Source organism: Loxodonta africana, chromosome 11 (genome assembly GCF_030014295.1).
Source record: "Loxodonta africana isolate mLoxAfr1 chromosome 11, mLoxAfr1.hap2, whole genome shotgun sequence".
NCBI lineage: Eukaryota > Metazoa > Chordata > Mammalia > Proboscidea > Elephantidae > Loxodonta > Loxodonta africana.
In genome coordinates, this window is record NC_087352.1 from 86135771 (window position 1) to 86154001 (window position 18231).

At 43.8% G+C, this 18231-nt stretch overlaps 1 protein-coding gene across 4 annotated transcripts in view; it reads left to right on the forward strand.

Moving 5' to 3' along the window:
* ANKRD29 (ankyrin repeat domain 29) overlaps positions 1 to 18231 on the forward strand; it is a 63676-nt gene that overhangs the window by 21798 nt on the left and 23647 nt on the right. For all 4 annotated transcript variants that reach the window (XM_064294645.1, XM_023543933.2, XM_023543934.2 and 1 more), the window contains 3 exons: positions 5306 to 5404; positions 8799 to 8897; positions 11364 to 11462. In XM_064294645.1, the coding sequence (XP_064150715.1) occupies positions 5306 to 5404; positions 8799 to 8897; positions 11364 to 11462 (297 nt within the window). The remainder of the gene's footprint in view (positions 1 to 5305; positions 5405 to 8798; positions 8898 to 11363; positions 11463 to 18231) is intronic.

The following is an 18231-nucleotide window of genomic DNA, read 5'->3' on the forward strand; positions in this document are numbered from 1 at the left end:
TGTTTCAGGTAAGTGTATCTTGTCAGGCATGTGTCTCAGTCTGAGGTGACCAAACCTTTAATCACATTCCTTGAATGCTCACACATTTTGTGCTAACCTAAAAGCAGTGCTTACTTCTCTTGGGATGAGATGCTATAGAAGTGATAGGACTTTAGTATAGAGATCATTATATTTTTACAAGGATCAAGTCACCAGACTATTCTTGATGGGCTCACTTGCTGGGACATCTCAACCATCCTCACCAAACCATATTTTCAAAGGACTTCTCTGATTGGCCATGTATTAAATAAGCTCCCCTCTAAAAGACCTCATCTGCTAACCAAAAAGTTAACAGTATGAGTCCACCAGCCACCCCTTGGAAACTATGGGGCAATTCTACTCTGTCCTATAGGGTCAGTATGAGTCGGAACTGACTCGACAACAATGGTTTAAAAAGCCATGAGTGAACACTGGACTAAAATGTGAGCCCGTTCCTGCACTCCACTCAAAAGCAGTCTCAGGGACTTGGCCTGGCCAGAGAATCTGTGGCTGGCCCAATCTAGAGGAGCAGTGGGAGGCAGGGACGTTTTAACATGCCTTGGGATCAGATCTGGGGGGCTGTGTATGTTTCTGACCTAGGGTCAGATCAAGGGCCTGGTAAGTTGACTGTTATGGGGACACATCCTCGGATCCCTAGAGTGAATCTGCCTCCTCAGTCCATATTGACTCAGACCTGACATGGGTTATGGGCTCTAAACCAGACTGGACCACTTGGTTTTCCTTGATACAGCCTTACCCCAGGGCCTGCCCCACAATCCTTTGAAAAAGGGCAGATCATAAACCAAATTTTCAACAAGCCAATACACTTCTCTCTTTTCCCCTGGACTGCCACCCCTCAGTGGAGCAAATTAAGAGCATACTTGGCCTAAGGACTGTGTCAAGAGTTCCAAAGGACATCCTGCAAGCCCTCCCATCACTCCTTCTGGGCCTTGATGGTAGACCATAGCAGGGTGACATTTGACTGACAGATTCAGGGATCTTGTTCTCTATAGCCCAGATCAGCAAGCCTGATCCTCTGAGAGTAGTAGTACAGAGAAACTATAGTAAATTCAATTAAATTTTCTCACAGATTCTTTTGAGCAATTTCCATTGCACTAGATTATTGTTTTAGGTAATTTTCACATCAGTAGTTAATTGCTCTCTGAGAGAAAAATGTTTGGACGCATTTAGAATTGTAACGGAAAATTACCCTAATCTTTTTTTTCTCTTAGCTTTATACTCCATATTTATTATAACTTTGAAGTAAAGTCAGATTTTCTCTAATAAAAACAATATCCACATCTGCTTACTCAAAAAACTCTATGCTGAAGGGCAGTTCCAACACATACAAAAATCTTTTAAGAGCTGAGAGAAGAAGAGAAATATTGGATTGATTGCCAGCCAGTCCAAAGTTTTTATGGTTTTATACTCATCCCTTAGTTTGGTTCCAGTTGTTTAACTATTGTTCTTGGAGATGACAAACTTGTGCACTGAGCACAATAGCCCTTGAGGACTTACCCACAATGAACCCAGCTCAGAGGTCACCTGTGTGTAAGTGCCCAGTGATCCCCTGAATTTCCCGAGACCGTGCCAACCTGGGACAGTGGAGTTGCTGAGCCAGAGGAAACTCCAACCTCACCTCACCCGTTTTGGAAGCTGAAAGGGAATTCCTTGCCATGCTTTGGAACTTACTTTTATAGCAGACTTCTACTTTGGTTCATTCTTAATCCATTTTGCAATATCACAGTATTTGTTTTCTGAAAAAGTACTTGCCATTGTTTTCTTAGGTGGCTGTCAAGATACACAGAACTTGCTAGTGAGACAAACTAGAAGCTCCTGGTCCTGAGAAACCATTGCTTTAGAGAACCAACAGTATTGGCTGACTATAGCTCACCCTCATGTTGCAGTGGTTAAAAGCTCGGCTGCTAACCAAAAGGTCAGCAGTTCGAATCCACGAGCCACTCCTTGGAAGCCCTATGGAGCAGCTCTACTTTGTCCTACAGGGTTGCCATGAGTCTGAATCAACTTGATGGCAGCGGGGTGTAGCTCACAGACATAGGAGCTGCAGATGGAGTTGGTATGAAGCCCTGTGTTTCACTAGTAAAAACCAAACCAAACCTACTGCCGTTAAGTCGATTCCAACTCACAGCAACCCTGTAGGACAGAGTACAGTTGCCCCATAGGGTTTCCATGGAGTGCCTGGTGGATTTGAACTGCTGACCTTTTGGTTAGCAGCCCAGCTCTTAAACACTGCAACACCAAGGTTTCCTCAGATTGCTGCGTTAATGTGCATAATGATTGATAGTATATATGCTACAGAATTGGCTCAAACTGCTGTAAATATGATTTTTTATAATTATCAGGAAAGCCTATTGAAAAACAAACCTGTTCTCTCAATAAAGAAACAACTCCTAGAAATGACCCTTGGTAAAAAACCAAACCAAACCTGTTGCCATTGAGTCGATTCCAACTCATCGCGACCCTATAGGGACAGAGTAGAACTGTCCCATAGAGTTTCCAAGAAGCACCTGGTGGATTTGAACTGCTGACCTTTTGGTTAGCAGCTGTAACACTTAACCACTGTGCCTCCAGGGTTTCCTAATAAAGAAACAACTCCTAGAAATGACCCTTAGTAGTCTCTAAAATTGTCTCTTAAGAAGAGAGTTTTTCTATTCTAGCCAAGTTTCTTCATTCAGACCTGCTTACATTCAAAGGTTTCTGGAACCCAGTGTCTTCTGCTGTAAGAAAGCAATGGAAGGGTGCTGTCCACTGTCTTCTGTGGGAGCCAAGGAGAAAATCACTCCTCAGGCATTGGAAGCAGAATGCTCTATGAATGGTCTCGCCACCTGTGCCTTAGTGGGGTGAGGCTGGGTGAGGCATGGCCTGTGGTAGAGAGTTTTTCCTGGGAAGATGTTGTCATAGGTTCTGCCTCATTGCTCCCTGTGTTCTTTTCCTAAGGCTGCTGTTCTTTTCCTAAGGCTGCTCGGTGACTTATAAGTACAGAAATATATTGTCTCAGAGTTTTGGAGGCTGGTAGTCTGAATTTGGGGTCATTGGTGGTTCAGTGGTAGAATTCTCACCTTCCGTGCGGGAGACCTAGGTTCAAGTCCAGCCAGCACATCTCATGCATAGCCACCACCCCTCTGTCAGTGGAGGCTGGCGTGTTGCTATGATTCTGAACAGGCTTCGATGGAGCTTCCACTCTAAGACGGACTAGGAAGAAAGGCCTTGTGAGCTACTTCTGAAAATTAGCCAGTGAAACCCTATGGATCACAACGATCCAGTCAGCAACTCATCACAGGAGGGCTGCAGGACCAGGACGAGTTTCGTTCCGTTGTGCATGGGGTCATCATGAGTTGGGGGCAGGCTCCAGGACAGCTAACAACAGTTGGAATTCGGGATGCTGGCCTGAGTATGTTCTCTCCCAGAGCTCCAGGAAACATCCTTGCTTGTCTTTTCCAACTTCTGGGAGCCCCAGGCATTCCTTTGCTTGAGCTGCAGCATAGCTCCATCTTCTCCTGTCTGTCTCTGTGTCTCTTCTCCTCTTCTATACGTGCACCACTCAGGTAGGATTAGGACCATCCTACTCCTTTTTGGTTACTCCTTTACAACCTCAGGTTAACTGATAACGTCTTCAAAGACCCTATTTCCAAAAAAGGTCATGTTCACAGATACTAGGAGTTAAGACTTCAAGATAACTTTTTGTGGCGGCGGCGGGGTTGGGGGGGCACATAATTCAATCCATAACACTCCCCACCCACCCCCCCCACACACAACCTTAATAACAAACTCTAGATTATTTTTAGTCTGGCTTCTCACACCTGGGAGCTCTGGCAGCACAGTGGTTTAAGTGTTTGGCTGCTAACCAAAAGGTCAGTAGTTGGAATCCACCAGTCACTCCTTGGAAACCGTAAGGGGCAGCTCTGCTCTGTCCTATGGGCTCACTCTGTGTCGGAATTGACTCAGTGGCAATGGGTTTATGAGTTCTCACACCTGGGTGAGATCCTATCACCTTAACAGTTTGGGGAAAGCAGTGGAAAAGGGTTTTCTCTTTACCATCCCTGGGAAACAGTAGTGTTAGCTTCTTCCCAAGTCAAAGAGCAGTAGTGAAGAGCATTTTTATATGACTAATATAAATTGCCCACCAAATGGTATGGTGATTTTTCTCAGACTGTGCTATAACTTGGGTACCAATCTTTGAGTAGGTGTGTAAAAGTAGTGGGAAGAAATGATGCTAAGAATTGTGTCTCAATATCATGATCAATTTAAAGTTTGGATTCGGGCTGCTTCTTATCAATACGTCTGTTTGTGAGAAATATTTTGAACCTATGTGTACACTGGGCTCACAGTTGGAGAAATATATGGGTGAATTACTTAGATTCTTTCCTGTACTGGTAGCTTTCTGTTCATAGGCGCTTAATATTGTACCCAGAATTCTTCCCTGTATTAATGAATGCTAGTGTCTCCCAAGGAAACCCTGGTGGCGTAGTGGTTAAGAGCTTGGCTGCTAACCAAAAGGTTGGCAGTTTGAATCCACCAGGCACTCCTTGGAAACCCTATGGAAACCCTATCCTATAGGGTCACTGAGTTGGAATCGACTTGACGGCAACGGGTTTTTTAGTGTCTCCCAAACTATGCTGAGTGCCTTAGTTTCTTGTGGCTGCCATAACATAGTACCACAAACTGGGTGGCCTAAAACAACAGAAATTTATTCTCTCACAGCTCTGCAGACCAGAAGCCTGAAATCAAAGTTCAGCAGGGCCGTAGTTCCTCTGGAGATTCCAGCAAAGAATCTTTTCTTTGGCTCTTCCATCTTATGTTGGCTGTCGGCGTTCCTTGACTTGTGGCCACATTACTCCAGTCTCTGCTCTGTGGTCACATTTCCTCTTCCTCTTCTCTGTGTCAAATCTCCCTCTGCCTCATCCCTACAAGGATACTTGTCATTGCATCTAGGGCCCACCTGGACAATCCAGGACAAACTCCTCCTCTCAGAATCCTTAACTGAATCACTCCTTTGTCATTTACAGTAATATTCACAAATCCTGAGGGTTAGGACATGGACATAGATTTTGGGGTCACCATCTAGCCCACAACACCGAGAATAAAGTTTTCCTTTCATCTTACAACCCTCCTTTACCCCAGGAATAGAATCAGCTCAAACGTAGCCCCTTTCTAAGCTAAAAAGTTTATATGCAACAATATTGGGTTGTTTTGTTTTCTTTGCAAGTATATAAATCAAATGCAATGTAACAAAATGTCTTTTAAAAGCCGCCTCTGTCTCTCCTAGTCAGGTACAACTGCCCTGTTCTTTGCTGCCCAGCAAGGCCATAACGACATCGTGCGATTTCTCTTTGAATTTGGAGCATCCACTGAATTTAGAACCAAAGTAAGAGAACTTTCTGGATTTCATACCCTGTTGAAGAATTTTAGCGACCATGGGTATTAGTTTCTCTTCATCTATAATACGAATTGGTGCTTCTGTTTTTATAAGATTTTCATGCCTGAGAAGGTAAATTTTGCAGGGTTACTTGTTCAGGAATTGATCCTAGGGATTCAATTCCAAACATTACATTTTTACTTTAGGCTCACAATTGGAGTATTTCGTGGGGAATTACTTAGATTCTTTCTGCACTGGTGGCTTTCTACTCTGGGACGCTACATTTTATGACCAGAAGGGGAACAGTTGTAGGTGTCTTTTTAACTTCCCCTGTTCTTTTATGATAGGAATTGTAAAAAGCATTAAGGTGATCCTCATGAATCTGAGAGAGTTCTAAGGAAGGTGATTTGGCACGTAGGTTACTTCTTTGAGCTCTCCTCGTCACACTATGCAATACAATTACAATTTGTGTAGTTGAGCCATGAGTTGTGGTTCCTCTTTTAAGAAAATAACTGTTTTTTCATTTTTGCATATGGGTCAGAAATCCAAGACTGCAGAAAGATCAATTTTGTGTTTAATATGATTTTATATGATAATATTTTTGTAGGAACATAATATGAACTGCCGTAAGATTTTTGTAATTGTCAGCTTATGTCTTATCTAAACGTAATTTTGAAGGAGCCCTGGTGACACAGTGGTAAAGTGCTTGGCTGCTAACCAAAACATCAGCAGTTCAAACCCACCAGCTGCTCCATGGAGGGAAGATGTGGCAGTCTGCTTCCATAAAGATTACAGCCTTGGAAACCCTTTGGGGCAGTTCTGCCCTGTCCTATAGGGTGACTGTGAGTTGGAATCAACTCAATGGCAATGGGTTTGGTTTTATTAGGGGTTTCTTTAATCATTTTGAAATTCCTAAAAATTTACCCCAGTTGGAAACTTTTAGGTTTTCTTAATCCATTAGTATGTGGTATTTAGATATCAAGGGAGTTTTCAGGATTTTTTCCCCCATTAAAATGTTAACTATTAAGTGGATCTGTTTCAGAAGGGATATCTGGCTTTCCTGAAGCCTGCCTTTGGACAGTGTGCATGCCCCCAAAAATGCTCGGTGTAACATACCAAAACCAAACCCGTTGCCATCGAGTTGACAGAGTAGAACCACCCCATAGGGTTTCAAGGAGCAGCTTGTGGATTCAAACTGCCAACCTTTTAGTTAATAGCCATGCTCCCAACCACTGTGCCACCAAGGTTCCAATATAAGACACCCCCCAAAAAAAAAACCAAACCCAGTGCCGTCGAGTCGATTCCAACTCATAGCGACCCTATAGGACAGAGTAGAACTGCCCCATAGAGTTTCCAAGGAGCACCTGGCAGATCTGAACTGCCAAACCTTTGGTTAGCAGCCCGTAGCACTTAACCACTACGCCACCAGGGTTTCCATATAAGACACAGCAGATATAAAATGTATGTACATGTGTATACCCAAACCCACTGCCGTCGAGTTGATTCCGACTCGTAGCAACCCTACAGGACAGAGTAGAACTGCTCCGTAGAGTTTCCAAGAAGTGCCTGGCGGCATGTGTATATCTTATATTAATTACCATTTTATTTTTCATTCTAAAATACAGCTAAAAATAGAAAGTAAAATTACAAGACCTAACTGTCAACTCTTTCAACTAAGTAAAAATGATCACATGTGACCATATTGTTGCTTAAATCTTCTTGGTTGACCAGTTACTGCAGGTTTGAAGCCTTTATACATTAGCTGATTTGTGCTGTCCCAGAAATCCGTGTAACATGGGGCCAGGGTGGGGAATTCCATGTTTCCATTAGGTCAACTGCAGGTGTCTAAGAGCTTTCCATGGGAGAAGAGTGTGTCAAGAGGCTTTGAGTTATATATGATCCTGTCTTCAAAACTCGCTTTGTTTCAACAGTTGTTCTCATTGTTATTAAATCTATTTCCCCTAAAACTGTGTTTGTAAAAATAAAAGGTATCAGCTCTTCTATGATGATCATTATGTTTTATCCATTCTGTGACCTCATTTGGCAATAAGCCGGAAAATGAAAGAACAAACTTAGAAATGGTGGTGTTCATTGAGGCTACTAAGCAATTTCTTGATGCCAAACCCCTGCCCCCACCAGCCTCTCAGCCTTCTAGTCTCTCTCCTCTCCATTCTCTACCCTTCAAAGACGCAACTTCCCCACCACCCAGCTCTGCTCTCAGTGAAACCTCACCCAGCCACTCTTAGCCTCCAACAAGATTTCACCTGCTTGTGGACACAAGAGCTTCTCCAAACAAGGCCCACTTACCACCCGCATATCACAGTCACCCCTCATGACTGGTCAAAAGGCACATTTCTGACCTCACCTCAACCTGCCGAATGAGACCTTCTGAGGGCCGGGCTCTGAGGGCAAACACCTTGGACAAACACCTTTGCCAAGATTTAGGAACCATGCTATTGTGTATTTATGATTTGTATCTCAGGACAGGATAACATGTTTTTCTGTTGTTTATAATTAGCTCATATGTCCACATATGAATTCACAGAGCCAAACCAGCAACTCAACAATCCTAGATGGGAAAAGATAACCCTTAGCTGCAGCACTTGAAGAAAACCTTTAAGGGTTTTAGTTGACCACAAACTCCATGACTTAGTAGTGTGATGTGGTTGACATAAAACTAATTCTGACTTAGGCCACATGAAAGTAGAGCAAATGAACAGAGTAAGGCCCTGCCCCCCCCTCCCCCCCGCCCCCCGCATCAGACCACTTCTATTTTACAGGCGTGTTTAGTTGTAGGCCCACATTTAAAAAGAGGCCTGGACAAATTGGCACATGTTCAGAGGCAAATGCTAAGCAGGATGGTGAAAGGCACGTAGAATGTGCTGTATTTATCCATGCTTTTAATGGGTGCAGATCATATCCAGGAGAGCCATGGCCCAGAGAGAGACCCCATAAAAGCACCTTCATCTCCTGTAGCCTACGGCTGGGCAGAGCTGCAGGAAGAAGCCCACATTTGTGAAGAGGGTCTCTGGCCAGAAGCCACAGGAGGCTGTTCTGGTCATTCCAAGATGGAACTGATTAGTTCAGACTTTCTGTTCTTTGATTTCCTTTTTGAGAAGCAAATAAATGTTTCTGCATTTGGCATCGGAGATTTTTTAATTAAAAGTAATAACTTAGGCAAATAATTGTAATGTATCTCTAGCAAGTCATCCAGGTATACAGCATAACAATATTCTTAAGATGAACTGTGTCATGATTATGAAGAAGTAAAAGGAATAAAGGAGAAACATGTGCTTCTTGTTATCTATGGGAAAACTGTTTTCCAAAGTGCCTGCTGTGTAAGGAGTGTCTGGTACATTCGCCTCCCCAGTTTCTAATGTATGTATACTTTTCATGCTGACAGGAGGGGGGCACCGCCCTGCTGGCTGCCAGTCAGTATGGACACACGCGAGTGGTGGAGACGCTCCTGAAGCATGGAGCCAACATCCATGACCAACTTTATGTGAGTGTGTTTCAAGGGGCTGTCAGGTAGACTCTCACTGCTTCCCTCATCACAAATAACATCAGTGGTCTGAACTCAGATGCCAGAAATGCCAACTTCAAAAAGAGTTTAATGAACATTAGGACTTGAATCTGAGACATCAAAAGAAAAAAGATACAGTTGACCAGATGTGCTTTTTCTATTTTCTATATAGAAACCATATAATCTGTTCTTTTTAAATCTTTTATACAAGTGAGATATTTCACATACAAATACAATCTTCAAAACTCATAAGATACGTATTCATATATTTGTACCACGTCAAACCATGCAGCCCAGCATACGGACTTGCCAAAAACCAACATAAATTCTCCCGTTGTAGAGTTACTTGTGAGGAAGGACACAAAGTAGAGAAAGCAGGTATTTGGTGGAGAAGTGAGGGTGGGAGAAGGAAGACATGGGAAACCCTGCATACCACTGACCTTTGGCGGGCATCCACTACCGGTGTGGGTCTGTTTGCAGCTAGTTGGCAATTAGCCCATGACCCAAGAGTTCTTTTAATTTTTCATCACTGTAATTCTGTGGGGTTTATGGCAGATGGTGTTCCTGTTTCATAGGAAAAAGTAAAATATGAGCAGATGAGGGCACTTGTTGCATCTCATAGTGAAAAGTAAAAGAATGTCTACTTCCAGTTATCTATGAACCATATTTTAGGCTATCCTACAACTGGCGGTGTAGCCCTTATGCCCAGGGCACTATACTTTCATAGCCAAGTAATGAGATGTATAGATGCGAACTTTTCCATTTCAACACCCTTTGCAGAGTAGACCTGGTTAACTCTTGACAAGTCATGGGCCTCTTTGACATACCGAGCATCTAGCCTTACCCTTTGTACTTCAAAATCTGTAATGTTCTTTGGGGCTGTAGCCTTTTCTAGTGAATGACTGATAATGGTCTAAAAGAATGATTCTCAAATCTGGCTGCCCAAATCACTGGGGGAGCTTTAAAAATATACCAATTCCCAGGCCTGCTCAGACTAACAAACCTGGACTCTCTAAGGGCCAAACTTGGGCAACTGGTGGTTCTGACATGTGGCTTGGTCTAAAAATTTGACCAGGTCAAAGCTCTGGATATTCTTTGGCTGCAGGTAGAGTACATCGGAGAGTGTGTTTGAGTACGTGTATGTGTAGGCCCAGCAGAAAGCCAAAGTCTTTGGAAAAGGCAAGTGAATTGTGATTGTCATAGCATTACCATTAATAGTCATCAGCCCAAATTGACTGTGGGTGTAGAATTTGTACTTGTTAGATAATATTCTTACAGAAAACTGGCTCATAATCCTAGAAAGGGAGAGTTTGGGGAAATCCCACTCCTATAGTAAATTCCTCTGTGTTATAAGGTGACTCAAGAAATTTTCATATACCATACCTTCCATTGTACGTTAAGACTTTTACCCGTACTCAAACAGTCCGAATGTTTCCATTAAGAACAATTGGAATATAGAGGGAAAATAGTCAGTGATCCCTGAAAACTCCTAGGAACTGAAACTTACAATGCACAGAGAAAAGTCTAATGTATGGATAGCCGATTTTAGAAAATTCCTGAGAGTTATCAGCTGCTAAGGGCATGATAGACCTTCTGTAACAGCACAATAGGGAGGAGCTGAAATTTTTTTCCCCGAATCAAGCATCTGCTTAAAAATATGTACAGGCTGATTAATTTTTTAATTGTTTCCTTGAGGGGAGTCTAGCAGCTCACTGACACTCACTGGAAATCCAGGACACTCCAGGGAAGGGTGTCTTGTATATAACTTTTGGTTAGCATTCCTGATGGGAAGCGTGGTAACTAGCTGGGATAACTGGGTGTTTTCTACTAGCATGTGCTTGGCTTTCCCACTGTGATATAAAAATAATGGAGCTCACTGTGTACTGTGAATGCATCTGTGTGAGGGAGCACCTGGGGAGAAGGCATGCTGTCAGCTGCCAATGAATTTGCTAGAATTACCTACTGACACTTCAAGAAAGCAGAAATGCCCAGAAGATATAAACATCTCAGTTTAAAAAAAAACCAAGGAGAATCGGAAATTTGCACCTGCTTTTTGGGCTTCTTGTTTGTGTCTGCTGGGCTGGCAGGGAGCAAATTCATGGCGATTCTCACTAAGACTTTTTCTGAAAGCACCTTGTGTTTTAATGCTTGGAGAAGCAACACGTGGGGTGGGGGGGACGTGGATAGGGAGGGCAAGAAAGAGAAAGGGATAGGAAAGATCTAATTAAAAGTTCACTTTTTACTGCCTATTCATAAAAGCAAGACATTTGGGGAATTTTTTGTTTTTTAACTAACTTTTAGCTCTTAATAGGTAAAAGGATGGAAATATAAAAGGGGATGGGAATGGAAAATTGTGTTAAACTTTTTTTTTTCAAATTTAATCTCTTTTCAAACAAACATGAAAGGTGATTTTTTTTTTTATACTATTAATTTGATCTCTCTCAGGATGGAGCCACTGCACTCTTCCTGGCTGCCCAAGGTGGTTACTTGGATGTCATTCGATTACTCTTGTCTTCAGGAGCAAAAGTCAACCAGCCAAGGCAGGTAATGCCCATTGCCAACATTTGCCTGAGTACACGGAGTAGTGATGCAGCAAGGGCCAGGTGTTCCATACCTGCACACACCTGAGATAACCAGTTAGCAACCCTTTTGCTTCTATGATGAAAAGTTAACCTTTGATTAGGATTTTTCGTTGTAAAAACAGTGTGGGGGCGGCATCTGACCTCCTCTAACTTTACAACGGGGAAGAATAATCAAGATCAACAGCCCAAGGCTAATTACCAAGGAGGCCAGACGTGCCTTCTCTCTCTGCCATCTTTACCAATTCTGACACCATTTGTTCTCCCCTCCCCATGGCACTCTCTGCTTCTCTGCTGGGTCAGATAATTCATTGCAGTGGCCACACAGAACTCAAAATACTCACGATTATAGGGTTTCTTAGGGAAGTAACAGGTTACAGTTCAAGTTCAGGAACACTCAGGATACAATTCTTCTATCAGGACAGCCTCTTCCCAGCCGTGCTCAAAGACATGCCTCTCTCTGGCCCTCTGCCTCTGCCCCTGCTCAGGCAAGTGTTACAAAGCTCTTTTATCTCTGCCAAGAAGTGCTCAAAGGCATCCCACCCTGCAAGTAAGCCTCGGCCCAGAGGCACTCAGCTCTAGCTCTAGGGGTCAACAAACCTAGCTCCACACGTGCCTGGAGGCACTCAGCTTTTTTGCTCCATGGGCTGGGAAGACCATTGCTCTGTCTCCTGCTGGTCTCTCCTGCCGCTATTTCTCTGCCACCTCTTTTCACTGTCTTCAGTGTTACAGCTCTCTTCTCAGTGCAGGGATCCTGGGTCCAAAGGACATGCTCCTCTTTTGGGCCTCCTCCTTTGGTGGCAGTGGAATCCTCTCTCCTTCCCGCCTCTGGGATGGCTCATCTCAAGCCTAGGGGGATGGCAAGACCAACCAGTCCCGTTGGTTGGCCACAGTTACCCCCCTTGCACAGTCGTGCCCAATCACCTGGGTGGGAGTTACAACACTATGGTGAGAAAGGCCACACAAAAGCGATCTATCATTCTGTGCACCTGCTCTTTGCTTTGGGCTCACCCGAAAGCCTAAGAAATCAAGCTGACATCACAGGCCAGTATTTTTAAAACTCAGGTATTTGGTGTCTGAGGTCAAATACACTGTGCCACCTGTGCTGCATGTGCTGCTTGAAGTAATGAAAGCGAGGTAGCCTGGGACATAGGTAAAGAGAGGCGGGTCAGTTAGCCATGGCCTTGCCCAGACCTTTTGCTGATATGCAGCCTTATCTCTTACCTACCACCTCTCCACCAGGTCAAAGAGGGACCAGCGTCACTGGAATCATTTGTAGGTTTGCACCTTCTTCTCTCACAATTATAAAGTTATTGAGACTTCATTTACCAGCAGCAAGATAACATCTTGTTACTGGAATAAGGTTCTTGCCTTTCACTGGTCAAGAATGAGCAGGTAAGGCACATAGTTTTCCACACGAGCAAAGCTTTATTGAAGAAGCTTGCAAGCGGAGACGAGGCAGGCCTAGAGCAACGCTTACCCTCATCTCACAGAACAAAAGACAGGCCAGAGTTTTTTAAAGTTCTTGGGCGGGAAAAGATTGATGTTTATTCGTAGACACAGGTGGGGATATGTTAACTACAGTGCCTGTGCAGTAGCTTTCCAAGATGGCTCCTGTCCTGGATTCGTAGCCTCCGGGATTCATAGCAGGACTTACGATGGGGCGTCGTGCCTGCGCAGTCTCCCGCCCCCAGGTTTGATTCCCCAGCTGGGGTTGTACCCTCTCACCGCCCCTGGTGGAAGGTCACACAGCGGTCACAGGTGGATGTTCTGCGCATGTCCCTGGGCCTGGTCTTCTCCAACTGCTTCTGAAAGGAAACTTTAAAGAAGTTTGCAGGCTATTTTTAGATACCTTGCCCCATTGTTCTGGGGAATGGCTCTGTTTCTGCACCCTGGCCCATTTTTTGTTATTATGTTTGCAGATTTGGGGGGCCCTCTGTTCTGTCTTACTAAGCCTCTAGGTTCCACACTCAGCCCCCTATTAACCTCCCTTGTTGTATAGTCCGTTTCTCTTTTACTTGCTTCTGCTCTAACCATAGCAGCCTCTACGCTGTTTCTCAAACAGGCACCCTCCTATTTCAGGGCTTTTGCTCCCTGTCTTAATCTGGCAAATTAATTGATGTTTAAAGGAACAGAACTGCAAGATAACACAGGTAACGCTTTATGAACAGTAAAGAACCACCAAATGTAAGGCTTTATAATTATTAGTACCTTAGAGTCGACTCTGACTCAGCAACCCCTGTGTGTCACAGTAGAACTGTGCTCCCAGTGGCTGATTTTTTAGAAGTATTCCAGGGTTCCTCTGGGTGAACTTGAACCTCCAATCTTTTGGTTAGTAGCCAAGCACATTAAGGTATTATAATTAGATTCTCTTATATAGAAATTGGAGCACTGGTAGCGCAATGGTTAAGAGCTCTGGCTGCTAACCAAAAGGTCGGCAGTTCCAATCCACCAGCCGCTCCTTGGGGCACTTCTCCTCTGTTCTGTAGGGTCATTATGAGTCAGAATAGACTCGACAGCAATGGGTTTGGTTTGGGGGGGCGTATGTAGGAACTGGAGCCCTGGTGGCGCAGTGTTAAGAGCTCAGCTGCTAACCAAAATGTCGGCAGTTTTGAATCTACCAGTGGCTCCTTGGGAATCCTGTGGGGTACTTCTACTCTGCTATGAGTTGAAATCGACTCCATGGCAATGGGTTTATTGTATGTAGGAACTGTTTCTGCCCTAATTAATTTGTCTTTAACAAAACCTTTCAGATTAAGGTAACACTACTGTAAGAGTAGTTTGCTAGGGAAAAGTCAAGCTGATTTCTTAGAGTAAATGACACCCAGGCATATTTCCACTGTAACTGACTATAAAAACAGCATGGAGGCAGTGTCTGACCTCTTCCAACCCCACAAGGGGGAAGGAGAACCAAGATGAACAGCCCAAGGCTGACTCTTATGAGGTGGAGGTCAGACACGCCTCCTCTCTCTGATGTCTCTACCAATTCTGACACCAGCTGTCCCTCCCACTGCACTCTCTGTTGGGTTTGATAATTCATTGCAATGGCCAGACAGAACTCACAGACCATACTTACAATTATGGGATTTATTAGGGAATTAACAGTTAAAACTCAGGCTCAAGGACACTCAGGGTACAGTTCTTCCATCAGGACAGCCTCTCCCTAGCCATGCTCGCAGGCACGCCTCTCCCTGGCCCTCAGCCTCTGCCCAGAAACACTCAGCTTTCTCTGTCCATGGACGGGGAAGCCCACTGTGCCATCTCCTCTTGCTGGTCTCTCCGTCCTTGGTGGTGGTGGACTCCTCTGCTCTGGAATTGGCTCTCTTTTAAGGAAAAACTGACCAATCCCCTCTGTAGGCCACAGTTACCCTATCACATGGTCACCTGGGTGGGAGTTACAAGACCATGGCTAGAAAGGCCACGCACAACAGTAATTAATCCACTGCGATGACATTTATGGGAATGCCTGTGCGTTCACATAATGGATAGCTATGGGAACCTTAAGTCCTGGTGGCACAGTGATTAAGAGCTCGGCTGCTAACCAAAAGGTCAGCAGTTCAAATCCAGCAGCTACTGCTTGAGAACCCTATGGGACAGTTCTACTCCGTCCTATAGGGTCGCTGTGAATCAGATTTGACTCAACAACAACAGATTTGGTTTAGTTTTATGGAAACCTTAAGATTGGTCTGAGCTCATGACCACAGGTTTCTTCAGTCTTTAAAAGCCCAAGTTCGTAAAGACACTTGAAGAGCCCTTGGGCATAGCAGATTTGAGACCAGGAATCCTGAGTTCTAGATCCAATTCTGCAGTCAACTAGCTGTGTGGTTTTGAACAAGTGAATTAACGTCTCTGGACCTTTCTTCCTTCATCTACAAATTAGGAGGCAGGGCAGGGATGATCCAGATGATCTCATGTAGCTCCAAATTTTGGATAATTAATTTATTCAACATTCAATCCATATTTCTTGAGTACTTGTCATGTGCCAGACACTGCTATGAATGGAAGATTACATTTTTAGAACTTTAAAGATATTCGTAGGTTTAGGTGGCACGGGAATACTCCTGGGAGAGAAAGCAGTTTAGATAAAGTTGCACTCCTATACCTGCCAGAGTTGACATCTGCAAATTGGAGTTTAGTATTTTCTTTGCTGATCCTCCTTATCTTGAAATTGTTGATTGCTTGTAGATAAGAAGTTTCATTTTACCAAAATTAATTTGGAAAGATTGATTATTTTTAGATTGTGTAAGTTTGATTTGAAGGCCATTACTGAAGGTACCTGTGTAAACTTAGAAATGAAAAATGAGAAAGACCCCTCAGATTATCAAGTCTCTCTATCAGTACATCCTTCCAAAATAATTTCTGGCACTTTGACAGATCTGTTGTTGTTGTTGTTAGGTGCCGTCAAGTCAATTCAGACTCATAGCAACCCTGTAGGACAGAGTAGAACTGCCCCATAGGGTTTCCAAGGAGCAGCTAGTGGATTTGAACTGCCCATCTTTTGGTTAGCAGCCAAGTTCTTAACCACTGCACCACCAGGGCTCCTTGATAGATCTAGTTGTGAAATATTTTGTATTGTTCGTATGCCTAAGGTTACTATTCATATGGCTGTTTAGGAAAGCAAGTTGGTATAAAAGATCGTATTTTACACGTTTCATGGATTTTGTCCACTGACATCTAACCTGAGTCATGCGATGATGCTGAAGTCCGGAAGTTAAAGAGTAAACCAACATCTCAATGGTAGCCACAACACACCAAAGCTGTTTTTCATTCCTCAAGAGTGAGGATGCCCTGGTCAGAGGGAATGACCCAGTATGTATGAGGACCCACCTTTAGGTCAAGGAGCGAGTGATACGCCCTTCCAAGGGCTGCATGTAATAATGCAGCTTTGAATCAGAAGAGTCCAGTTCTGAAAAGATTGTTATTCAGGAAAAGCGTGTTTTATAAAATAAGAATTGGCTTTTGAAAAAAAACCAAACTGGTAGACTTTTTCCTTTTTATAGAGTATACTAACCCCATTACTCCCACAAATCACGTTCCTTTTTACTACCAGCTGTGAGCTTATAGGAAACCCTGGTGGTGTAGTGATTTAGTGCTATGGCTGCTAACCAAAAGGTCAGCAGTTCGAATCCACTAGGCACTCCTTGGGAACTCTATGGGGCAGCTCTACTCTGTCCTATATATAGGGTTGCTATGAGTTGGAATTGACTTGACAGCAGTGGGTTTGGTTTGGGTTTATGAGCTTATAATTAGAGGCTGTTATCCAGCTGAGGCAGATTAGCAAGGCTCTCCTGTTTTCTTTGAAAGTATAAACTTTACAAATATAATTCTATTCCAAGAAAATAAGTAGTTTTGTATGGCAGAAGTGATACCAGTCTGTCTTAGTCATCTAGTGCTACTGTAACAGAAATACCACAAGTGGATAGCTTTAACAAAGAGAAATTTATTTCTTCACAATAAAGTAGGCTAAAGTCCAAATTCAGGGCATCAGCTCCAGGGGAAGGCTTTCTCTCTCTGTTGGCCTTCTCATTAGTCTTCCCCCCGACTAGGAGCTTCACCATGCAGGGCCCTTGGGCCCAAAGGACACGCTCTGCTCCTGGCACTGCTTTTTTGGTGATATGAGGTCCCCCACTTTCTGCTTGCTACCCTTTCCTTTTATCTCTTGTGAGATAAAAGGTGGTGCAGGCTACACCCCAGGGAAACTCCCTGTCGGGGGACAGCCTGAGCAAGGGAAGACCCTCACTGCGTGTCCAGGCAGATAATCTGAAGAACTGACACATAGCCCTTTCCAGATTCATACGTTCAGGGAAACTTACTGACACCGGCAAGCAGCTGCTCTCCAGTGGTGGCCAGCTGGAGTATTTTCCACTAACACCTAGCAAGGGACCCAGGCCTATATACCATTCCAGCTGGGACCAAGGCTCATTATTTTCTCCCACGTCCTTGGGCAGTCAGTGTTCCCAGGGACTTCACGTCCAGGCCCAGATGTTTTCCTTCTTGTTGCTAAGGCATTCCTCGGTCTTGGCCACTGGCCCAGTCATGCCACTCCCGGCCTTGTACCTTAGCCTGAGTCCATCCGGAATTCATCCCCAGCGTGCTTCCAGGAAGAGCAAAGCTGATTCATTTAGGGAGGGGATGCATATAGCTGAATAGCATTACCCTATACTCCCTTTACATTGAATCAGGGATGTGACCTTATTAAGGGTGTTACTATCCCACCCTAATCCTCTTTAACATGAAGTTACAATCACAAAATGGAGGACAACCACACAGTACTGGGAATCATAGCCCAGCTGAACTGATACATGTGTTTTCTGGGGGACATAATTCAATCCATGACACAGTCCTAGCTGATTTTGTCACAAGTTAGGAGGAGATAAAAAAATGATAATAAAGTAATTAAGAGTTTCAGTTTAAATGGCTTGCGCATGGTAGAATATTATACATATATACAAGACATCTGGAAACTAATATTTTGCTCTGAAATCTCAGCTGACACATTGAGTCATTGTTAGAAAGCTCTTGAATTCATAAAATAAGGACACCAGTATTTGCCTGATTTAATTGATATTTTGGGTAAATCTGATTTATAACTTTTGCGTTGCCTTCCTAAGGAGTCCTGACATTTTAGGGCACGTTGTGATAGGATATGAATAAGGTTGCCTTGAAATTATTCGGCTGGCATTTGATCAGAGCTGCAGGGAATCTGATGGTAGTGTTATTGTTGTTATTCATTG